Source organism: Rosa chinensis, chromosome 3 (genome assembly GCF_002994745.2).
Source record: "Rosa chinensis cultivar Old Blush chromosome 3, RchiOBHm-V2, whole genome shotgun sequence".
In the NCBI taxonomy this organism is placed as follows: Eukaryota; Viridiplantae; Streptophyta; class Magnoliopsida; order Rosales; family Rosaceae; genus Rosa; species Rosa chinensis.
In genome coordinates this window covers 11,084,611-11,109,687 of record NC_037090.1, presented here as the reverse complement: position 1 = coordinate 11,109,687, position 25,077 = coordinate 11,084,611, and the positions used below count along the sequence as shown (strand labels likewise).

Sequence of the window (25,077 nt, the reverse complement as noted above, 5' to 3'; positions counted from 1 at the left end):
AAATCCATGTAAATACCACAACATATTCCACCCTTGAATCATATTTAACTTTCACTCTCTTTTAGGCAATTTTAATGTATTCGAATCTGATACAGTGATGCCAACCTTTTGGATTTGTGTGGACTTTTGCTTTTCTGGATTTCATCCATTTACTCATTCCACTAGTGAATTTGACCTTGTGCTTCTGCATTTTGCCAGAGACTTGCTTTCATTCTAACACCTTCCTAATCACTTGCTAATCTCACTATCTAAAACCTTCCAGCAAAACCCAAAGTTCAAAGAATTCGGCCCTTTCCGCAAAAATAATTGAAAGTGCTTCTTCCGTTATGGAAGAATTTCTTGAAGAGTCTTGGGAACATGTCTTTTCATCCATTTCACGTGTAAATTGGACTTTACTATCTTCTGTAATGGTGTCTATGACAAATCTACTCCTATAAAACGAAGTAGCAATTAAGTATGTTGACTCCTTCATGCTCAAATTTTTTATCTTATTTGTCTTCGGTCACCGTCACACCGACATCTTTTTATTTGACCGAAAACTGACAATTCACGTGAAAAACATCTCATAACTTCATCTAACAACATACAAGACAAAAAATCTGATGGTGAACAACATTGAAATTTTGTATAGCACCAAGTAATTTTCCCTTGACATTTGTCCCACGGAAACTTAAATTTAAATTTGCTTCTTACAAAAACACTTCAATCGAAAATGCAACTGAAATAAGCACTTCATACAAAAGCAGTGCAAGAAGAAACTTGCATATATGCAGAGACGACCAACCGTTTAAGCAGGGCCAACAACATAAGAGCAAGACCAGCATGGAGCTCTTTCTTTATCAGAGTAGGGTCAAATTGAGGCTCCTCTATGCTTATGTGCAGTTATAGTCTTCTACATTCCATCTGAGATAGCAACTGCCATAACATAATTCAGGCAGCAAGTGATTTTCAACCAGGGACTAAATCCAAAGCCTAACAGTGTGGGCCACACGCCCAAGGTTTTTGATTGCTTGGTTCCCAAAGGAAAAAAAAATCAAAACTCAAATCGTACCCTATATGAATATGAATGATTGCTTCAATTAATCTGGGACAATTGCCCTGAATGTTACTGCTCTCTCCAGAATGTATAAGATGCCAAAACTCCTGCAGCCTTCTTCACCAATAATGCAATAAGGCGAAAACCCAATTCTGTTTGTGATAAGAAAAAGGAGCGAATTGGGTCCTAGAAACCCAGTTTGCTTACACATTGCATTTGCCTTATTTTGTATCTAGCCAGTTAAAAACCCAGAAAGGGTTAAACTAATGAATCGACATCAAACCCAGAGAGACACTGAAATTCTTGTTATTTGAGTAAGAGAAGCAAAAGCATGGTACTCACAGGCAAGATAAACATCTCAAAGTGCTTTCTTTCTTCTTTTTTTTCTTAACCCCAACCAACCAACAAGAGTGCATTTAGGCTTGTGTGGTTTTACACAACAAAATGCAGCGAAATTAACCAAAATTAAACTAAACCAAAGAACAAACACCCCTTATGAACCCAACCCTCAATTTTGTTTTCAGTACAATCGGAGTACACTTCTGGCGATGGAATGTGCATGATTCGACCTGCTCTTCCCAGCTCCTCCTCCACTCCTCCAGCTGTTCCTCATCGGCGTCAAGTAGAACCGCAAGAGTCCATTGTCAATGTGATTCGGTGAATACCTTGCGCTCCGATTCCTCTCCAGCACAAACTCTTCCTTCTTCTTCCTTCCATTCCCATTCCCATTCACATTCCCATTCCCATTTGCATTGCCATTTCCATTCACATGTGGCTCAACAACAGCACCATTCTTCCTCATACTCCCAAAAGCCCCACCTCCAAAGCTATGTGAGTTTCTCCAACTAGCACTGCTGTTGCTCCTCGTAATCTTTGGATTGAAACCCTTTGCTTCCCCATTTCGCTCCCCGCCGCCTCTCAGCTCCGGCCAAGACTCCGAAAACGACCTCTCTACCCCATTAGGCCTACTACTATACCTATCTTCATCATCCTCCTTGTTCCCACTCCTCCTGTGTATGAAACTCCAAATGTTCCAGGCCTTGCTCCACCTTCTAGACTTCTGCTTACAATCTTTCCTCTCCCCATTCCCCACCACCGACGCCGCGGAATCCCCGCCGCGAGACACCGAATCGCCGCCGCGTAGCACAGGATCGCCGCCGCGAAACGCCATCTCAAAGGTCTCCGAGCAGTCATCGCGGAGAGAGTTCGAGTTAGAATCTCTCGACTCTCGATCAGGAGCCACCAGCTTCGGCCCATGGAAGTAGTCAGCAGTAGTGGGCGACACTTTGGAATTCGTAACCGACTTCATTTCGTCAATCTCAGCCACCACCGCCGCCGCCGTCTTCCTGATGGAGTTGGAGCGGTCCAGACTCTTGCGCCGCCTGGAAGAAGAGTCCGAATAGTAGTTCTGGGTCTGGACCGACCCGCCAGGAACCGGGTCCTCTTCGTTAATAGCATTCATCGGCTCCTCCACCGGAATTTGAGCATCGATTCTCGAAACAACCACCGGAGCATCCTCCACCACCGAGAGCATGGTGGGCATTCTCGGAAAAGTCCTTCCAATTAGGTATCCGTCCCACGAAGCGCGAGGCTCGTCGAAAGAGTATCTCGGGTCGTCGAAAGACATCCGACCCGCGTCGAGTGACATCCGACCCGCATCAAGCGAAAACCGGGGATCGGTGTCGCACGAGCGCCGACCGAAGCCGTAATCAGCGATCTCCGACTGGGTTTCTCTGAACTGTCGCCCAATGGGCTTCTCGACGGGCAATGTGGCCGATCCGCCGCCGTTGCGCCGCTTCTTAAGCTTCTGCTTCTGCCGCCACTTCTGCAGCTTCTTGCTGAACACCGAAGCGGCAGACCAGAAGCTTCCGGCGATCTCTTTCAGGTCTCTCTTCTTGGTCTGAGCGTCGAGATCTATGTGGTCCTTCATGGGCTTCAAGTCTTCCTCTTGAAATTGTAGTGGTGGCTCTGATTGTTGTTGGTTGAGTTGGTGCTGTTGTATTTCGTCTTCTTCTTCCTCCTCTACGATTTCTGGAACTCTGATTTCACTGACATTGCCCGCATTGAGTTCGTCGGAAATCCTCCCTATTCCTCCGTCGTTCTGTTCTTGTTCTTCCTCTTCCTCTTCCTCTTCGTCTTCTTCCTCTTCCTCTTCCTCTTTGGACTCCAACACCGGACCTCGAAAGCTCGAAGAGGGCCCGGCTAAGTTTCTGGTTTCGACTTCAGTCTCAGGCCCGGCAGCTCCCCAAGTGGGTTGCTCTTTCTTGTTGGGGTTCTCCTGATTGAAGAGACACCAGAGCGTATTCCGGCCGCGAACGTCGCAGGACTTTCTCTGCGGCTCGAAAACGCCGGAGAATCCTTCGTTTTTGGAGGCGGAGAACGACTTGGTGCGGCGGAGCTCAGGAAAAAAGGAGGTGGTGGGTCGGGCTTTGCTAGAGGCCCCGCCACCGCCAATGGGGGGCTTGAAAATGGCCTTAAGGGCAGCGGCGGCGGTCGAGGAAGTCGGTGGTTTTCGGGACGAGGAAGAAGCAGAGGTGGTTGAAGGGTGCAAAACGGCGAGTCGTTCGCAGAGGCATGAGGGGCAGAAGCCGGTGAAATTCTCTTCGGGGTGGCGGTCGCAGGAGGTAGAGGGTCGGTGGGGCTGCGGCGGGTTTGGTGGGTCCGTGCTGGGATTCATAACCGGCGGTGGCTTTTGTCCTTGGTTCCCACTCTGCTGCCTCTGCTCATGTTAAGAGAGTAAGAATGAGTGGAGTGCAAGAGTGAGAGAGTGACTGTGGATTCTGTGAAGAAGAAGAAGAAGAAGAAGAAGCGAAGCAATGGAAATTGGAAGGAGTAGTACTGTTTGTTTCCAACGGACAGAGAACAAGAAATGTATGAGAGAAAAAGGAAAAATGGTTTAGATCAGAGAGAGAGAGAATGAATTAGTAGAGAGAGAAGGACTATGTGGGGCCCAGATCACCGTCTGCTGTTGTGCTTTGAGGCTTTTTTGTTTTCTCTAGGGGCACTCGCTCGTGAAAAGACAATTTTCTGCCTAGTGGTTCCTCTACCAGAATCCTTAATCGAGGTCAGTGATAGGGGTCCTGCTTAGGCCCTGTTTGGCAAGAGGCTTTGTTTAACTTGATTTGGATAGTTTTGTTATTGTTTCTAAATTATTTATTCGACTATCTAATCAAATTTTTATTTTTTTTTGTTGAAAGGCTGTAGATATTCTAGATGATTCAGGCTATAGTATCTCACATTAGTAAACGACTTTGCCTTCGTGGCAAGAGTTGCCGCAGAACAAACATGGTATAGATTCTTGCTCTTGTCGAAAGAGCATTTTAGATTGACAAAAGAGTGGAATTTTCTGTAATGATGTATAATTTTGATTATTCACTCATTCGGTTTATTTATTGAGATTCAAAATATTATATGGAATGTTATAATTTACGTTATGATACACTGTCAGAATAAGTTATTCACGTGTTAGATACCCTAACGTTTTTTAACGGTTGTATTAAGTTATACACATAATGGTCAATAATCATTCCTGAAGGAGAATAGATATTTAACATATTCCAGTCAATGATTACAGTATGATGTAGTATCACACAGAATTCTCTACGTGTGTGATACTCTCGCTTCTCGATATGGGACCGGAACAAGTGATATACATGTTTAGACTCAAAACGTCAAACACGAGGAGTGGCAGGAAAATAGATATTGAACATAATAAATTGTCAATGATGTAGAATTATAGAGAATTATCCACATATGTGATACTCTCGTGTCTCGACATGGTACCAGAATAAGTGATATACGTGTTGAGACTCAAAACATCCATTGCGAGGAGTGGCTGGATAATAGATGTCTGACATGATAAATTGTCGATTCTTACGTTATGATATAATACTAGAATAAGTGACGCACATGTTAAGTCTCAAACATCCGACATAATGTGGGGCGCGTGTGGAATATTTCTGACACAAATGTGTCACGTCTTATATTATGATTGAACAAGCTATTCACGTGTACGTTAGATTATTCTTGTTTTTCTATATACTTTACAAAATAAGTTAGTACATGTGAACATAAATATGAAGAACACATTTGACGTTAGAAATATTTTTGATTTACATATCGGTCACTTTAATTTCTTGACATAATACTATTAACATTATAACATAGTATGTACGTATATACACACTCTAAAGTTTAAACAACACAATTCACAAAATAGAAAGCCTTGAGAAGTAATTTCACATTATAAATGTAAAGAGACTATTCATAATTAATTTCATCTTTCAATAACCAAGAGATTGTTGGGTAATTTCAAAAAAGTTTTCTGGTTGAATCGAATTTATGGCGTTTAATGGTTTTTGGCTTTTGGCTTTGTTTGCATGGTTCTAGTTCTGACCTCTATACCCAGGAGGAACACAACTCACTTCCAAGGTGGATTAGCCAGAGCAAGGAGTTTCATTATCAAAAGGTTCCAAAGGGATTAGGTGCCCAAATTGTTTTGTAGCTAATAATGTCTTGTTTTTTCCTTTGTTAATTGTTCTTTGTATTTTTTTAGGGGGGTGCTTTGGATTTTCAAAGATTCCTGTCGAGAGAGAGAGAGGAGGAAAAAAAAAAAAAAAACCAAAAGCAAACCACGCCATCACCAAGGAGGAGGTTGGTTTCTGAGAGAGTACCTCTCTTTCTCACATTTCGCTTTCTTTCTCTCTTTCTTTTCCCTCTTCCTTTTCCTTTTTCCTGTTTTGGGTTTCTTTTTGTTTTTCAGCTTTCTTTAATTTTCCCTCTCAAATAGCTCCCATCGCATTCGTCGCTGTTAATGTTTTCTGCTTTGCCCCCCCTCGGATTTATATTCTCTGTCATATACCCACAAACACGACACCAGAAAACAAATGTCAAAACGGGGGCGTTTTCGTCTTCCCTACTCAGCTCTCAATCTCAGGCCTCGCCACTATTCATCATGATTCAGGGTTCTCAGAGCATGACGTCCTGTGAATCTTTCTTAAACTGGGTTGTAGACATGGGACTTGAGCTTGGGGCTTTGCTTTAAGCTAGGCCTGCCTTTATATATTTGGTAAAAGTGTGATTCATGCGTGCTCTGCAGCACAATACGTACTAAGATTCTCAGACCTTATTAGTCTTTCAGAACCAAATTAAACACCAAAATGGAATCACTATACGGCGAAAGCAATCGGTTCCCCGATCCATTTATTCAAAACGGTAATCTGCTTTTGCGAAACCTTAGTTGGAAAAACTCAAAGAGGATGAGAATTCCAAGTCTAGACTGTTTTGCAGCTCTTATGTATTTTCGTAAACACCTTGCCTACATTAAACTGTTTTGCAGCTCGATCGTTAACTATAAATCATTGGAACTTGATTGGGTTGCATGGGTATCACAAAGAATGTGTTTGGGGGAGGATAATATATTAGGGTTTTCGAAATGATAAAAGAAGTGGGGAAATAAACGTTATCATGAAAACTCGAACCTGTCATTAAAAGCTTTACCTGGGTTTTGCTTTATCAGACATTTCAGAGCTCCATTAATCGATCCAACATACAGTACTGTGAAACCAAGGTTTATTGGGTGGGTGGTGTTGTAGTGGGGATTGGAAAAGAAAAAAGAAATGACGCAAATCGAAGATTGATTGTTGATTGATGCGATACATATATGTTTGTACATGTTAATGTGAAAGTGAAACAAAGCAAAGTTCACATGGTATACCGTATACGATATCTGATATCATAATGTTCAAATTCAAAAAATTCCTGGGTAAAGATGGTTAATTACAACTACTTTGATGGTTACTTAATTTGTGCTTTCTCTGATAATTTAAAGTCTACTTAATTTGTTGGTCACATAGTGGTCTCACTGGTCTGTTGGCTTTGCTTTAATTGCCAAGTCTTCGAGGTCCCAAGGTCAACTAGCATCAACAGCAATAAAAGGAATTTTACATAAGAACGTAAGTTTATGTGTATTTTATCACATATCATTTATTTTCACATAATCCTCTTGCAAGAGTGTAACAAAATAATAATAATAATAATAATAATTCACATTCACATGTCTTTTAACACTATCCCCTCCCTATGGACAGTCTGTGATCGTCTACGGAGCTTGATCAGTGCTCGATGTTTGTTATGGCGTATTATCACCCCTTCTTGATTTTTCACTATTCAATAGTGATAATTTTCTGTTTGATTTGATGCTAATGCCTTATTCACATGGTTTGTGATGAGTTCCTGTTTTGCAGTGAAACCAATACGTGTTTAGGGTTTAACGGTAGGGAATCTTAATCAATCAAATCCAATGGCCAAAAACAATTTCAATTGAACTTAAAGTGTATCTAGATCTAAACATGATAAACTAATTTGGATTTCCCTTTTAGTCACATATGGATGAATAGAGCACAATTAACTTTTGATAGCTCTTGCTATGCTCCATCAATTGAGATTATTGTAGATTCGATGTTATTCCATATCGGACAAATATAATATTATCTAAGAGTTTATAAAAGTTTGGACATCTTCACAACAGACTCATTGTCTATTAAATTTTTGATGTAATTTGCAATGATACAAATTGATTTTAATTATCTACAAAGATGGTTTTATTTTTAGCTTTTCATAAAAATAAAAAATTTCAAGTTTTGAATATTCATTCTGCTTTCAAATACTACGAAATTTTGAATTTCTGATAAAGAAAACACATATATAAGTCCATCAATAGTAATAACTGTTACACGTTTCACTTAGATATGCAACAAGACGAATATTTTTCATCTTCATTTTTAAGGTGATCAAAGGTATGTCTTCATTCTTCAATTCTTCATCGAGACCCCACCTTCCCCACCGCTTAGTCGTCACGAGATAACCCCCCGCCGGCTCAACCACAGCCACGGCCACCAGCACTCCCTAGCTACCGGGTCCCGCCACCCCTCCCTATGTCTAGCTACTCTCCTCCATTCGGAGTCGCACATCGATCACGAGGTCCCCATTAATCTTACTCTTCTTATTCACTTCACATGCGAATGGGATAGCTATCAATGCTAGCTCGTTGAGCTTCATATTTTGCTGGTGTTGCTGGTGGCCTTTCTGGGTTGGTCACGCAGGACAGTCATGCATGGAGATCGATGAAGATCGATCACTTGGGCAAACTCAAATTCTGATGTATATTTTGTATAGTATTTCTGCATGGAATGAGGCGTAAAGTGCGACCCTGTCCTCTCCGACCTTTACCTTTTTCTTTTATAATAAAGCCATATTACAGAAAAGAAAACTATTACCCAGAAAGAAATTAATATAAACTTCATGCCTGATGCCTCTGTCTCTCTCTCAGATAAATATTCTCTCTAGGGTTTGTCTTTCAAGGGTTTTGTTTGGTAGAAATAAGGTACAGATCGCATTTATATATAAATCATCCCCGATTAATTAGTCATATTCTAGTGGGTACTGGGTAGTGGGGAACGGAGATTTTAATTTGGGGACAAAAATTCTCGTCATATTGTGGGCATGCATGGAGTGGCCCCTCTATATCTAGCTTCTTTTGTTGGATTTATTTAACCAAAGTTCCTATTTTCCAGCTTGATCCACTTATTGGCAGCATATACATGTAGATTTGAGACATTGTTTTCAATCTAGCTTTTTTGAATGGATGTGCAATATTTGTAATGTTTTCTTGTTTGCTTTTGCTTCATACTTTCAAAGTTTGTGACAAATACTCCCACTACAAATACAGTCCCCACAAAATATATGCGTTCATAAATAAATTAGCTAGTTCACAATGTACATGTCTTTCTCAAATCAATCATTGAAAGGTCTATTGCATCGTGTCCTAGTCTCTTAGAATACTTTAGGCATGATTTACCATTTCTTCAATTTGTGATGTCCTCATCGCCCTCTTAATAAATGTGTCATGGACGGAATTAACAAAAGGATGTCCCTTTTTTTTTTTTTTCTTTCTCAAAGAAGATATAAATTTAAGTTGATGAATGGAAGCACAATTGTTTGGTAGTGTACCGCCCGTTTATTTACATGTATGAGTTAATGATTTATTCAAGCTAAAATAATCATCATGAGTTTTAGACACTTCACTGTGATGTCTTTGTCTTGCACACATCTTTAGAGAAGTTAACACAAAGATAGATGCATTAATGGTTGATTTAGTTCATGAGCCCGAATGAATTAGAATATGTAAAATTGTGTCCGCAAGTAAGGAAGACCTTACCTTTTGACCAATTAGGATTAAAATCTCAGCTAAATTTAATCTCATACATGCTCACTATTGCTTGTTGCACCTTTGACGCATTTCTCAATCATATAATGTGCAATTATAAGGAACAAACTAATTAATCAAATACAGAAATACTGAACATCTACCGGAAGGAAATCTCATTTGCCTCTTAACTAATCCATCACAATTCTTAACAAAAAGAAAAGAGTGGTGATTTGTGATTTACTAATAATAAAAAAAATGTGTGTACTCTCAAAGAGTTACTCAAGATATAAAAAATAATGAGATTTTACATATAACTTTACTTGATCAAACTTAACTGTTTGTTACTAAAACATTTGAAATAGATAACCTCTTATTTTCCTTCATTATTCACTTAATATTGTGTGTGTGTGTGTGTACACACACACTGTGGTCAAATAATCATACGTGATTTTGAATTGAGAACCTCTATTTTTGGAAGAATACAGCCGAACTTTTCCTCCCCTGTACCTTTTGTTAGTGCGAAATCATTGTATGATCCTACCAAGCCTATGGAGCTAGCTACACATTCCGATTGCCAATACTGAACATACCAGGGTAATATTATATACTGTTTTGCATGTGTGTGGTTGGAGGATTAGGGTTCTCTGAAAGACGACTGAAACCAACCAGTCCTCCATTATTGTGTCATGGTTTTTTTCTATGCAATAATATATGACATGGAAAGGATCTGATCGATTAGAACTATTCGAGAGCATGCATGCAATTGCCTGGAAAAGATTAATAACATATATAGTTTACACTGCAGACATTTTTAGGTTTGTTTTCTGTTGTTTTGCTAAGAACTGAAGATTCTACAGTCAGACTAATGGTTTTGTCTCCCCCTTAGGCCGAAGCTTTATGCAGCGACAATGAGCTTTCCTTTCTTTCTTTATAATTCTGTCATTTTCTAAATGAAAACAACGATATAGATTAATTCAGTCTTTCATCTTTCAATAGTTATATACGACCCGTTCTGAAATCGATCAAGAAGAAACCCAAATTATTATTTACAATTTTATATTAATACAATTGACACATTTTTATATAAAATACGAAGCGCTAATGAGCCAAAAAAGTGAAAATTTAAATCCTATATTTCAAATATAATTTCGACTAAATAGAACAAGATATTAAACCAAGACAAACCCTTTCTCGTTGAGGTCAAGAGAAGCCAAAGGCGTACACCGGCCAGTACATAATGCCAGGAATATAATTTCTTTGACTCTTCTTCTTTTTCTCATTAGCATAGGCGAGTGGAATTAGAAGTTCTTGTGTTGTTTTGGGGTCTTGTTTTTGCTTGTGTATGATGTCTACATCAGCTAAATTAGAGCTTCAATCCCTTCAATGTACAACCAAAAAAACGACAACCACACACCATTTTCTAAACTTCAGGATCTGGTCCTTTAATTTAAAAAAAAAAAAAAAGAATTCAGGATCTAATTTTTAATTTTATTTTTGTTACATCGGAGGGGAATCAAACCCTTAATTTAACCTAATTCTAACACAATTTCCAACTTCACTCACTAATTGGACTAACCCAATACACAATTGACTCAATTTTAGAATCTGATTTTATCGTTATAAAGAACCTATATGATTCAATTTTTGCCGGAAAAATAAAACAATCATTACTTTATTTTAATTGGAATATTGTAGGTATGAGAGATGACATGCTAAAGTTCAAGGACTCGAGGAGCTAGCAAACTCAACACCATAAAGTTCACCTTTCTTATTCAATCATAAGTAGTAATTATTTTCAAGCAGATTTCAGCTGGCTAGTGCTACTCAAGTAATGCAAAGATAAACATGCACATATGCATGCGCACCCCCATAAATTCCACAAATTTCGCCAAAGCCATTATGTCAAATTATTGTGTCTTATTACACACCTAGATCATTATTGTCCACTGTTATGCAAATCATATATACTCACCAAAAGGATTCTCTCCTAATTAAGTCACATAGTTACAAGTTACACGAACTCAACTAGTGTGCACAGATCGATGGAATATTGGGTCAAGGGATCGGCGATATATTCTTGCCAACATGAAATCGTTTATAAGTTAATTCTATCTATCTCTTAGTTTTTTAATTGTTTCACAGTCAACTATAGTTAATTTGGTAACAATTATAAGTGAAAATTCTTTTTATCACACTATTAAGTGACGATCATCATATATATTTACCGACTCATTGAAAAAATATTAATTTTTTTAAAAAAATTATCTCGTTGATTGGAGAGTTAAAATTTATTTTTACTAAAAAAAGAGAGTTTAAATTTCTGTCCTCAATCAAATTAAAGAGTTGTACATTTAATCGTGGGAAAAAAAGGTAAAAAAAGTATGCTCATCATTACAAAGGAAAAAATGAAGGCAAAAAGGACACTCTAATTGAGTCCTTTACCCCACACACATACAAATCAGAGGCTTTTGATTTTTCCCATTTATTTTGTTAAAGAAAAACTATATTCATGTATGATAAACCACTTTAAACAAAGCCTCCATCTTGGACCCAACATGCCTGCTTAAACTTCATTCACATTTTGTGACAAAGGAGTACTATACAGTCTACACTATCTACTAAAGAACACTTATATTGATCATGTATGTCTCCATTGATTTGTGCCGCTAATCACTCCACATGGCATCTTTTCAACCAAAAGATCTTGAGGGATTGTTTTAAACGTTTAATGGGTTTTTAGATTTAATTGGGTTTTTGTGTTCTGTGCAACCTAAGGACTATGGCAGCCAAAGGGATTGTTCATACTTCCTAGGGACTAAAGATGGTCATCATTGGACTTATATTTAGGGCAATTAGGCTAAACATGAGTAGGTCTACCATGGTTTTTACTGGTTGGGGTGAAATTTTCAAGTGGGATTTCCTATCATAACCTTGGAAAGAACCATATGATTATACAAAGTAGAGTGAAGGAATCCCAAGAAAGAATGTAGAGTTTGGCATGTTACTAAAGCAAGACAAAGGCAGAGAAGCATACAAACTGGGCAATATCTAGGCATAAAACACTTACTTAGGGATTTACAAATATTCCAAGCAGATCTTAGGGTGCTTTGAGAGCTAGTCTTGCACTCCTGCTCACTGCCATGCCTTGAAGTTTACAGTTTAAAAGAGAAAAAGAGGAACTTATGCTCTATAGTTTAGTATTAAAATTGCATGAAAATCATCAGCAGAAAATGGTTTTTTTCAAAGGTGAGGAAGGGATAGGGGAAAAAAGAAAAAGATGGTCATTGCTTTCTTTGCCCTTTCTCTTTTGAGTGGTAAAGTTGTGAGAGAGCTGGAGAAGTATGCTTGGAAAGGGTGTGCTTAAAAGTGAAAGAGTTCACATAAGAAAGATCCCAATTTTTCCAAATTTCTTTTGGAACCCAACTTTGGTGATCTAGGTGCTACAAGTTTATATATATCTTACTATTATCTTTGTTGGGCTTTAAAAAAGCTCTTTATTAATGTGAACATGAGCTTTAATTTGGCTGATGATCTTGACCAGAAGGAGAAATCTACTTCATATAGCCTGAGGTATTTTGATCAGCAAATGTTCCTAATAAAGCTTTTAAGAAACTTGCCTCTTTCCCTCCATTATTGCTACCATTGCACCAATTTGGTAACTTGAATATAAACTTTCTTTGCAAGTAATTAAAATCCAACATAACAAGTTATGTTGTGAAACTTTGTAACAAAGACGATAGTATGTGCGAGACTATTTAGTTAAACAAAAGAATAACGTGTCATTTCAAGTACAATAATAATACTAAGACAAGGGTGGAATGTTTTGGTAGAGAGGGGAAGACAAGTATGGTGCTAGAGGTAGATGCTTTCACATATCCAAAACCGTGAATTAATCATGGTCGGTTTGACCTCCCCGCACAGAGATAATGAACAAATAGGGCCGGACGGATATTGATAAGGCCGGATTAGGAGAATGGTGGCGGTGGCGCTTGCCGAAAAGAGTGAAACAATGAATCAACAACACCAAGTCCACCCCAATGAACAATATCATACAAATCTCAAGCCACCCAGCACAATTGTTTCTCACCTCAAAACAAAAGCGAGCCTCGTCAATTATTGACGATCATCCTCCACTCCATTTGAATTCAACAGAATTTACAACTCCTCGTGTATCGAATTCGACCTCATTGGAAGGATAGCACTTTCTTTAACCTCGATCCAAGAAATTGCTATGATTTCTTGGAGAGCTACCACTTGTTCTCCTGGTTAGGTCAGGTTTGGGTCAGGGATCCATTTCACTACGGGCCACTCAGCCATTCGGCCCACTACAACAGCCACCAAAACCCAAAACCCTCTCCCGCTTTCCGATTAATTTCAAGACTCAAAAACCTTTCCTCCGAACCAAGTTTCGAAACCATGCCGCAAAAATGAGCACCCCAAACTCCCAGTGCCATGGTCGACTTCCCGAAATCCCTGTCCCCCAAGCGCGTCCTCAAGCTCCTCCAAGCCGAAAAGAACACCCACTCCGCACTCGCCCTCCTCGACTCCGCCACTCGCCACCCCAACTACACCCACTCCCCCGACGTCTTCCACCACATCCTCCGCCGCCTCATCCACCCCAACCTCGTTGCCCACGTCGCTCGGGTCGTCGAACTCATCCGCACCCAGAAATGCCACTGCCCCGAGGACGTGGCACTGACCGTCATCAAAGCCTACGCCAAAAACTCAATGCCTGATAAAGCCCTGCACGTCTTCCAGCAAATGCGAGAGATTTTCGGGTGCGAACCCGGCATTCGATCCTACAATTCTCTTCTAAACGCCTTCATTGAGTCCAACCAGTGGGACCGAGCCGAGCAGTTCTTTGCTTATTTCGAAACGGTGGGGTTGCCCCCAAATCTGCAGACGTACAACACTCTGATCAAGATTTCGTGCAAGAAGAAGCAGTTTGAGAAGGCCAGGGGGCTGCTGGATTGGATGTGGGAGAAGGGTTTGGAGCCTGATGTGATGAGTTACGGAACTTTGATCAATGCGTTGGCCAAAAATGGGAGGCTGGGGGATGCATTGGAGGTGTTCGACGAAATGCCTGAGAGAGGAGTCAGGCCTGATGTCATGTGTTATAATATTTTGATTGATGGGTTTTTTCGGAAAGGTGAATATGTGGAGGCTAAGGAGCTTTGGGAGAGGTTGGTGATGGACGCGGAGGCATATCCGAATGCTGTTAGTTATAATGTTATGATTAGTGGTTTGTGCAAATGCGGGAGGTTTGGTGAGAGTTTGGAGATATGGAATAGGATGAAGAGGAATGAAAGAGGATGTGATTTGTTTACTTGTAGTTCTTTGATTCATGGGCTGTGTAAAGCGGGGAATGTGGATGAGGCAGAGAGAGTTTATAAGGATATGGTTGAGAAGGGAGTAGTGCCGGATGCGGTTATGTATAATGCAATGCTCGATGGTTTCTGCCGAGCAGGGAAGATTGGACAGTGCTTTGAGTTGTGGGAGGTGATGGAGAAGGGTGGTTGTCGTAATGTTGTGAGTTATAACATATTGATCAAAGGGTTGTTTGAAAATAAGAAGGCAGAGGAAGCAATGTCTGTCTGGGAATTGATGCATGAGAAGGCTTGTGTTGCAGATTCCACAACTTATGGAGTATTAATTCATGGACTGTGTAAGAATGGTTACTTGAACAAGGCTCTATGGATTTTAAAAGAGGCGGAAAATGCTAGAGCTGATCTTGATGTCTTTGCATATTCCACATTGATTAATTGGTTATGCAAAGAAGGGAGACTGGATGAAGCAGCCAGAATCCTTGATCAGATGGTTAAGTGTGGCTATAAACCAAACTCTCATGTTTGCAATTCATTGATATATGGCTTTATCCAAGCTACCAAACTTGAAGATGCAATTTGCTTTTTTAGGGGAATGTCCACCAAGTATTGCTCTCCAAATGTTGTCTCCTACAATACTCTGATAAATGGCTTATGCAAAGTGGGAAGATTTAGTGATGCATATGTGTTTGTGAGGGAAATGCTGGAGACAGGGTGGACACTAGATGTGATCACATATAGTTTGTTAATTGATGGGCTTTGTCAAGGCAGGAAGATTGCCATGGCCCTCAATTTGTGGAATCAAGCCCTTGACAAGGGATTCGAACCTGATGTAACTATGTACAACATTATGATTCATGGACTTTGCTCTGCAGGCAAAGCTGAAGGTGCTTTGCAGCTATATTTTCAGATGGGGTGTAGGAACTGTGTTCCGAACCTTGTGACACACAACACCCTAATGGAGGGTTTTTACAAAATTAGAGACTGTGGAAAGGCATCAGAAATTTGGGCTCGCATTTTAAAGGATGGGCTACAACCAGATATAATTTCCTATAATATTACTCTGAAAGGGCTTTGTTCATGCAGTAGAATATCAGATGCTGTTGGGTACTTAGAAAAAGCTTTGCATCATGGAGTTCTTCCGACTCATATAACGTGGCACATACTTGTTAGGGCAGTGGTCAACGATGGGGCCACTATGCAGTCTTCTTGGGGTTAAAGTAGTGTGAATGTAAGTTTTACTCTGGTTGCTGGTTGCATTTCTTTGTTCATGTCATTAGTTGCATTGCTGCCTTTGAAGTTGTAGGATGAGATATCCAAAGTGATCATTTTATTCTCATACAAATTTTGTTAGGAATTGGGATGCTTTAAACTACCACACCGTGCTTGAAACGATCCATGGAAATATGTCCTTGGTAGAGTTGCTAGCTGCCAAGATATCTACTGATAATGAACCATGCACAATGGTGTATTCTTCATGAAGAACATGCTTTTCTTTCAAAAGTGATGCAAGGTATGAATGAATATCACACTGCCTATATTTGTTTTTTTTTTTTTGGTTTTTTTTTTTTTTGGAGATGTTACTTTCTCATTGCAAAAAGCTTTCTTGTGCAGGTGGATGTCAGTTCTTCTACGAATGAAGAACAACACTTCAGGTCACTATTTGACAGAAGTGTGAGTTATCCTAATTTTTAATTATGTTTCTGACCAGATTTTAATGTCTATACTATATGGCAATTCGGTTCTCACTTAGGTCTTTATGCATCTCTTGCACACTAGTGGGTTTACAAAGAACTTGAAGCATGGACTAGAATAATTAAAAGTTCATTAAGCATCATATATGGTTACTAATTTACATAGTTATTGGTGATTGCAGTAATATCACCAAGATCCTTTAATGATGCAAAAATTAAGCGCTTGATGTATCAAACCCAAGTTGTAAGATTCATTTGGGGTTATTGTATATGCTATATTTGATAACCTCAATTTGGCATAAACTCAATTAATTAATAGTTCATGAAGCATCATATATGGTAACTCAGTTACACAGTTGTTGGTGATTGCAGTGATATCACCAAGATCCTTTAGATGATGCAAAAGTAAAGTGCTTGTCGTATCAAATCCAAGTTGTAAGATTCGCTTGGGGTTATTGTACATGCTATATTTGATTAACCTGCAATTTGGCAGCTCCTGATGCAGGTTGGGCGCTGAGTTTCTTTATGGATCCTAGACAAGACCTCATATCACTATGTGGCAGAAGTAAGGGTCTTCCAGATGTTAGAACACCAACCTTCCTCACCATCTTTAGTGTCTATAGCAGGTCTTTCTTAGTTTTGGGTCTATCTGCATTTTGTTGTACTAGTAAGTTTATATACATACAATAGCTCTGATTGAAAACTTAGATTCATTAATTAAGAAAACTGGAGGCATGTTACGCATGCTAAATAATAATAAAAGTTCAAGAAGCATCATGTATGGTTTTGGTGATTGTAGTAGTATCACCAAGGTCACCTTTTGATGATGCAATAACAAAGAGCTTGATGTATCACCATCAAGTAGTAAGATTTACTTGGTGTTATTTATCATGCTATATATCTTTTGCTGGGTAACAGTACAGACTGTTTTCAGTTTCTTTTCTTGGGTAGGTAAATACTAAATACAAGAAATGTATGCAGTGAAGTCAGTTTCTCAGATTTTCTTGACAGGCTACATTTGTAAATAGATATATATGGTGTGTTCTCATGCTATATACTTTTTGTTTATTAATACAGTTGACTTGATCTTAAAAAAAAGATCATCCTAATATGTAAACCCAAGCTATATTTATCTAATATAATTCGGTTTGGAAAAAAGTTTACAGCATAATATTTTCCCTTGAAGGGCAGGGAATCACCTTCTTTCTTCCTCTGTCTTCTTCTCTTCTGCTATTTCTTTTTCTGATAGCATTTTCTGCTCATAGATGAACTGAGTAACCAAACCCACTAAAATTACCCCGAGAAATGCAACTTTTCTCCAATCGGGTGTTGAAGTGATGAAGGAGTCAACAATTTCTATGAGTAGCAGGCCAATCAATACAAGGTAAATATTCCTCCTGATTTCTGATCCTGCACTTTTTTTAGTAAGCTCCTTGATCTTCTTTATTTCCTCCGTAGCGTCTAACTTTTTTATGGGTTTCCCCTGCGTCAGATTCTTGAAAAATAGCCCTTCATTTCGGTCTTTTTCAATCTGATCTTCGAATGCTGCTAACTCATTTTCATTTTCTTCGATCTCCGATATGTTCACTCCTGTAGATTCCTCAAACGCCTGCATGCGGCTGTCCATATTCTCCATTATCTGCTAGTCACAAATGAATAAGAATTGGATTATCAACAGATTTTCATAGCAAAGTCGCTTTTTGTATCTTTAATGCAGATTTAGGACCTAAAACAGACCCGAGCACTGGCTTCATCCAGTCCTTTGAGGGCATCTTCTCCAATCTTGTCAAACTCCGCAGTGGCATCTTCTCCGAATTTAGTAAGATATTCTGATCTTTCATCTAAGTAATCCGCAAGCCGGACTTTCTGAGCTTGAAGCATTGCTATCCTCACCAGCAGCTCTTGCTTGCGAGTATCTCCCTCAGGCGAAGGAGTCTCTGATTCGGAATCAGAATCATTGGACTTGCTGAAGCGCAAGATGGAGTTCTTTGTGCTGGGAAATCTTCCCGGCTGTAAAATGGTATGTCTGGTGGCGTTGAAAGAGATTTGAATGTGTTTGAGGGCAATCATCTTATCCGCTTCAGTTTTGGCTTGTTTTGGAATAAAAGGAGAGGAAGAAATTGAGGGAAGAGAGATATTTTATATGTCTGAGTTGAAGTCCTTTTGAGCCTCTCATGTGGTGTTGCATTATCCATTAACTGGAAAGTGTTTCTGGATATAATGATTGTTAAGAAAGTGAGATTCTGTCACCTCATTATGTGTAAAAAAAAAATAATGCCTTTGGAAGGTTTGAGACAGTGGTCTCTGTATTTATCGAATTACAGTCTTTTCTTTTATTTATTAATTCAAATCGACTAATCAAATTGTCTTAAAAACAGTGTGACGTCGTGTCATTTTCAGTTCTTAATATATCACCATCTAAAAACTCTGTTGATCATATATATCAAAGCTCCATTTTCTTGAGGACGATGGTGTTGCTAGCTTCGACTCTATTTGTTTATTTTATTTGTGTGCCTGATTCATACAAGATTAATGTAGCATCAGATCAAGATATATAAGGGGATTAAAGGCCTATCTCACCTTTTCGGTCCCACAAAAGTAAATAAAAAAATAAAATAAAAGGCACAATTGTAGCGACGATTGTTTCGTAGATAAAATCTTTTGATTGTCCTCAGAAATGTTTGTCAGCTGACGTAAATTCATCGGCATGGTTACCTAGTATCCAGGACATATATTCCTAGCCTCATCCAAGAGTGTAGCTAAGAGTTAGTCCAAGCGATGCCTGATCTGTTTTCTCACAAGTCAGATCTCAGAACAGGCGTCAGGGGTAAGAGATTTCTCTGAAAATAGGGATCTTCTCAAAGGGATTGAAGGGGTCTACTTGACTTGACCATACATGGCCAAGAAAACTAGGGCATGTACCTATAATGCAACAGTGATACAGAACAAAGAAAAATGCAGGTTTTGAACAGTTCTCTCAACCTTAACAATGATTACTGTGCATGAAATCAAACAGAATAGAAATTGAGACAATTAACAAACACCCATAATCTATTTCGAAATTAACACACAAACCCCTAACCATATTTTTCAGTGGCAAACCTTAAATGACAGAAAGACAAACTACAATAGCAGATTCACAGGTTCCAGTCTTCCTCCTGTGCCTTGTATTGGGTCAGCGATCCACTGTTTTCTTGTATGTATACCACTTAGCAATGAGGAGATACACAAGGAAGTTAATGACGCTGAGAATGGTCAACAGCCAGTAAAAATAGTCAAGATGGCCCCTGTTCAAGTTATCTGGAATCCAACCAAGCTTCCCATTCCTTGTGGTAACTTTAGTTACGATGGTAACAAGCAGAGTGCTGAGGTAATTTCCCAATGAAATAGTTGTAAGTGAGAGAGCAGAGCACAAGCTTCTCATAGCATCAGGTGCCTGGTCATAGAAAAATTCCAACTGTCCAATGAATGTGAAAACCTCTGCACACCCAATAAGGAAGTACTGTGGAACTTGCCAAAAGATTGACATGGGGATGTATTCGCGGTCATAATAATTGTTTTTATGCACAATCCCGAGCCGAACTACCTCCAAGATCCCAGCAACAACCATGGAAAACACGGATATGAGAAGGCCAATGCCCATTCTTTGAAGCTGGGTGAAACCTCGTGGATGACCAGTGAACTTTCTTGCAAATGGGACAATGACTAGGTCATATATAGGAGCCCAGATGAGAACACTCACTGTGTCAAAGAGGGAGAGAGATGCAGATGGAATCTTGAATTTGGGGCCCATATGTTGATCCATTGTGTTGCCTTGCAAAACAAACATTGTGCTCATTTGACTGTAAACTGCAGCAAAGACTATCCCAGATGCCCATATTGGAAGCAACTGGATGATGGCCTTGAGCTCCTCTACTTGAGTAACTGTGCAGACTTTCCATGGGTTTTCCAAGCTCTTCAGGTCCTCCACAGCAGCCTTATCAAAGAACCTGAAATTTGACACCATAAGACGCTTAAATCGCTTAGTCAATGAAACTAGTATCTGAGAACAGAAACAACTGATAGTTTTTTGTAACCAATTATTGGATTTGATATTTCTACATTATTTGAAGTAGCTCACTGAACTCTAGTTTTGAGTACCACTTACCTTAACTTGTCTGTGTGCTCAAGCTTGCGGCTTCCTTGGATATTACTCTCAGCATCTCTTGTTTCATAAAGAAGAGACTTGTCATCCGGGACTTTTACATTGAATTTCCTGCAGGATGCAACAATGACCTGAATAATCCTTGTGAGGGGACTCCCTCCAGGTTTCTGAAGTCGGTACAATGGACTACCAAAGAAAAAGAACACAACTGCTATGACCATTGCAACTGCTGGGATCCCAAAACCCCAGTTCCATCCCACATTCATTTGTATATAGACCAAAACCGAGGAAGCAATAAGTGCACCAACATTGATTGACATGTAAAACCAATTGAAGAAAGAGCTCTTCTTTTCCTTCTCAGTATCGTCTGTTTCATCAAATTGATCAGCACCGAAAGATGAAACGCACGGCTTGATTCCACCAGTACCAAGTGCAATCATGTACAGAGCTACAAAGCAGACTGCTTTTTGTGATGCAGTTGCGTGGCAACCAGAGCTGTCGCATGATGGCTTTAGTCCATTGATAGATGCTGTCAGAGACAAGAATGCCATCCCCTGGACAAAAACTCTAGATACTTCAATATATTTTTTAACTTTAGTCTTTTGGATAACATAAAAAACAACAATTTCACCTAGAAAAATTTGATCAGAACTTCTTGGAGCAAAAGAAGAAAAAGATCAAAAAAATAAGTATATTTGACAAGATAAAGATTGAATTACAGTCTTGATGTTGTTTCGAATAACCTGATTACAAAAACATATGCATTAAAGGCCACTTCAAGAGGAGTATTGTGCGGATAAAACTTACAAGAGCATAAATAATTGAGAAAATGGCAATCGTCCAATATCTTCCCAAGTATGCATCAGCTAGGAAGGCTCCTAACAGTGGCGTGGCATAGCAAGTTCCCGACCAATTAGTGACACTCTTTGATGCCGCGGCATTTCCCATGCTGAGTTGTTTCTGAAGATAGTTCACCAGATTGGTACTCATTCCATAGTATGCCAATCTTTCACAGCATTCATTTCCTGCAACAGAATCATTTAGGGATCAAAATTGGGAAAAGGAAAAAAACATGAAGGTCTCCAAAACCGATTGGATTCATAATATAACCAATAAAACCATACCAAGAATAAAGCGGCATGCCTTCCAATTGCCAGTCTTCCTCTTATTAGCAGGGTTTTTATGTATGTCCACAGTGCCGTCATTTGTATATTCATCTTCCACCAAAGCCATCTTCCAGGCCTTGTTTTGCTTGCTGTTTAAAACCGGAGAGTCACCTACAAAATCACCTTACATAAGAGCTAAGATAAGAGTGAATCATGACAATTTGAAAGTGAAAACATTGGCTGGGAGCCTAGGACATATCCAAACTCTTAGTGGGGTTGTTGAAAAGAGAATGAACTCAATTCTAGATTCTCAAAAAATGCATATTTCACTCAGCATTGGACCAATTGGTGCCAACCTTACAAACCATCTGTCTATCTTTTCAAATCCCTTTTATGACAAAGTGTAGTTCAAGCAGCTTGTACATAGAGCACTTGTATTTGAAAGAACAAGGGCTAAAAAACTGGCATACATATGTTCATATGTCATATGTCAACATTAAAAAAATAAACAGAAGCTGAGTAAAGCGTACAGGCATTGCGTTATCATTACGAAAGTCACCATCTGTACGAATAAAAAAAAATGGTTGCTCAATGTAAAAAGATGAAACTCAAAAACCCATTATCGTATTCTAAAGAACAGAGTAAGAGCACAGAGGAAGTCAAAGCCTCAAACAAAAAAAAAACCCAATTAACATAATAATAACATTGATTGCGCTTGCAGAGTTTACAAAAAAAGGGAATGGAAAAGCAAGCACTCTGATTCAGGGTTATTCTAGAGCGATACAGAGCAAGTTTGAAAAAACCCACCATTCTTAATCTAAGAAATTATACATGCTTGACATGAATGATACTATTCCAGACTGAGAGGAAAAGAGATGAAAAGACAGAATCTGTTTTGTGGTATCTGAACAAGTGATCGATATTAGTACTCATCGAGGTGCAGACAGAACACATACCTGTGAAGTTTGGAGTGAAAGATGAAAAGGGCGATTAAAAGACTGAATCTTTGTGCGGTTGACGAATGGAGATTAGGGTTATTAATGAATTTGGTTGGGACTTAGAATCAGAGCAAAAAGAGGAAGAGCCCGGTTCCTGCTCGGACTCGCAAAGAACGAACCACGAAAATATGTGGAAATAGAATCAGAGAGGATCTTGTACTCCATTTTAAGTCTTAACACGTCGTAATAATTATATTTACGAGCATGAGACTATGAGAGAATGACAACCGTTGATGAGTGTGCATATTTATTATGAGCCATTGGCGTAGCTCTTTTACGATAGGACTCTTGCAAGCTGTACACTTCATATAAAAACTACATTTTCATTAATCATCGATTGATATAAAATACCTATTATTTGAAAAGAAATTTTTTTCAACTATTACTATGGTCCAAATTAAAATCTTACTAATGAGGTTGCTTGAAAGATGCCTTCATGATTTCTCTTTTTGCTTAGAAGACTCGAATTGTGTTAATAAAATGTGTTGATATGGACGTGTCCCAAAGAGTGATGCGTAATTATTTGAGGGGTTTGTGGCTTTGTGGTATACCAACGTCACAACTTTAGTACTACAAATGCTTGCAAGGTTCATTTATATACAAAACCAAAGAAATTTATCATTTCATCTCAGAAAATCAATATTATTTAGGAGGGTGTATTGTATTTGGATTTGTGCAGATTTTTTTTAAATGACAGACTTTTTGAAAAGTCTACAGACTTTTTAAAAAGTTGATAGACTGTTATGAATTTATTAAAACTATTGATTTTAGCAACAGACTTTTATTGATTCATGAAAATCTATATACTTTATTATGAATGACTTCTACAGATTTCCTAAGATGTACAAAATAAAAAAATAAAAAAAACAAATAAAACAAATGCAGCCCAAATACAAAACCAAATAATAACTTGTACGTTGTCTCTTCAATGCTCCAGTATCTTCTAATAGAAATTGACTCAAATAAATGATTGTTCGTCTGTCTAGCAGTTTGTTCTCATTTCTAATCTCCCAACAACATAAATATACAATATAGATCACTTGATGTTTATGGTTAATTATTCTCATCAATTTTGTTTTCGCCGATTAATATATATTGTAGCAATATTGGTCAATGTCTTGATCTACAATCAATCAATTGAAATTCAATTGTTCAACATTTATTTGAACCATAATATAAATTCAAATTAATGAGAATAATTAATTAATAAGATAAAATTTAGTATGGTTCAAGGTCTTAGGGTTAGACCACAATATTTGACTTCTAGGGTTTCATAAATCATTTTATTTCTATTAGGGTTCGAAGTATCACAATTGAAAAAAAAAAAAAAATCACATTCAACAACTACAATGAACATGTTGGGTATCAAAAAATGTTGATATCATAAAAGATTAGAGAAAAGACAAAAAATACGAAGAGAGATGATGAAGGACAAACTTATTCGTGCGTAGAGAGAAGAACTTTGATAGACTTTTTTTTTTTTTTGAAGAGGAAACTTTGATAGACTTTTTGAAATCTTTGGTCTGAAGGTTGGAAAATTGTTAGAGTTTGGTATGTATAGTTAACACTACAAAGTCCATGATTATCCATGATTTTCTAATTCCATAAGTATGAATGATATTTTGAATACATCTGTACTTTTATTCATTTTTAAAAGTCCTAATTGAATACCCCTAGATTTTGGTGGAATTCATAAAGTCTTTAAAAATCCTAATTGAATACCTCAAGACTTTCATGGACTGTTAAAAGTCTATATTGAATACACCCAGACTTTTAAATTCCATAGATTTCTTTAAAAGTTCCACTAATTCCATATACAATACACCCCCCTTAGTGTACAATTCGGAAGACTTTGCCTTTTTTAGAGAATGTGTGTGATTTTGAAATTGAAACAGAGGATTAAGTCATATCCCAATGCGTTCAGGATCTCTTTGTAGGTTTATCGTGTCCCCGGACTCCTTGCAAAGTTCATTTATATAAAAAACCAAAGAAATTGACCATTTGATTGTAGACAGGTAATCTTATTTATTATACAACTCGGAAGATTCTGTCTTTTTTAGAGAATGTGTATGATATTGAAATAGAAACAGATGATTATATTATATCCCAATATGTCTTTGTAGGTTCACCATGTACCTGGACTCCTTCCAGCAATTATTATCGAAAACTCCATTTTCTTGGCAAAAATGAAAAACATAGAGATCCCACTTGACACCCCAGTCCAGATATATATACAACTACTAATTCCTTTTTGTCATGTGAAAGTACTAAAGAAATAATAACCGAGATTTCAAATAATCATCTACAAATTTGTTTATCGCTTATTGTGGCTCCTTAACTACATCTACAAATATGTTAATAACTTATTTGTTGAAAATAATTAAGATAGTATCAACATGATTTCAACAAACCAAGACAAAAATTTTAGCAACCATCTGATTACTTATTCTATTGTATTCATATTATTGGAACCATTCATTTTCTTTGATTACCCTTTAAACATAATTTCTACAAAAATCAACTTAGATCGAAAGTATTTAACCATTGAACGAACAATTCGAGCACA

The 25,077-nt window shown here is 38.3% G+C and overlaps 4 protein-coding genes across 9 annotated transcripts; 1 reads left to right on the top strand and 3 right to left on the bottom strand.

The window, feature by feature from the left end:
- Positions 1-1,322: 1,322 nt before the first annotated feature.
- LOC112195075 (protein OCTOPUS) lies at positions 1,323-4,084 on the bottom strand. The gene has a single exon (XM_024335425.2). It carries the CDS (start codon positions 3,711-3,713, stop codon positions 1,557-1,559), a length of 2,157 nt encoding a protein of 718 aa, XP_024191193.1. The 5' UTR covers positions 3,714-4,084; the 3' UTR covers positions 1,323-1,556.
- A 9,519-nt stretch (positions 4,085-13,603) lies between these two features.
- Positions 13,604-17,330, top strand: LOC112194858 (pentatricopeptide repeat-containing protein At3g09060). Of its 5 annotated transcripts, none has more exons than XM_024335105.2 (4): positions 13,604-15,800; positions 15,924-16,082; positions 16,184-16,243; positions 16,769-17,330. In XM_024335105.2, the coding sequence occupies exon 1, from the start codon at positions 13,698-13,700 to the stop codon at positions 15,786-15,788; it is 2,091 nt and encodes a 696-aa protein (XP_024190873.1). In that variant the 5' UTR covers positions 13,604-13,697; the 3' UTR covers positions 15,789-15,800; positions 15,924-16,082; positions 16,184-16,243; positions 16,769-17,330. The 5 variants fall into 5 exon arrangements, with proteins under 5 accessions (XP_024190873.1, XP_040372568.1, XP_040372567.1 ...); XM_040516634.1 differs by having other exon boundaries at positions 16,757-17,330; XM_040516633.1 differs by having other exon boundaries at positions 16,636-17,330.
- Positions 17,331-17,372: 42 nt separating this feature from the next.
- On the bottom strand, positions 17,373-18,433 carry LOC112194859. Its single transcript, XM_024335106.2, has 2 exons — positions 18,001-18,433; positions 17,373-17,902 (listed from the first exon to the last, which is right to left on the bottom strand). Exons 1-2 carry the CDS (start codon positions 18,331-18,333, stop codon positions 17,459-17,461), a joined length of 777 nt encoding a protein of 258 aa, XP_024190874.1. The 5' UTR covers positions 18,334-18,433; the 3' UTR covers positions 17,373-17,458.
- Positions 18,434-19,211: 778 nt separating this feature from the next.
- On the bottom strand, positions 19,212-22,784 carry LOC112191883 (protein NRT1/ PTR FAMILY 8.2). 2 transcript variants are annotated; one of them, XM_024331362.2, is made up of 5 exons: positions 22,470-22,784; positions 21,532-21,684; positions 21,215-21,432; positions 20,411-20,961; positions 19,212-20,252 (listed from the first exon to the last, which is right to left on the bottom strand). In XM_024331362.2, the coding sequence occupies exons 2-5, from the start codon at positions 21,638-21,640 to the stop codon at positions 19,439-19,441; spliced, it is 1,692 nt and encodes a 563-aa protein (XP_024187130.1). In that variant the 5' UTR covers positions 21,641-21,684; positions 22,470-22,784; the 3' UTR covers positions 19,212-19,438. The 2 variants fall into 2 exon arrangements, with proteins under 2 accessions (XP_024187130.1, XP_040371892.1); XM_040515958.1 differs by lacking the exon at positions 22,470-22,784 and adding an exon at positions 22,321-22,427.
- Between the last annotated feature and the right edge of the window lie 2,293 nt (positions 22,785-25,077).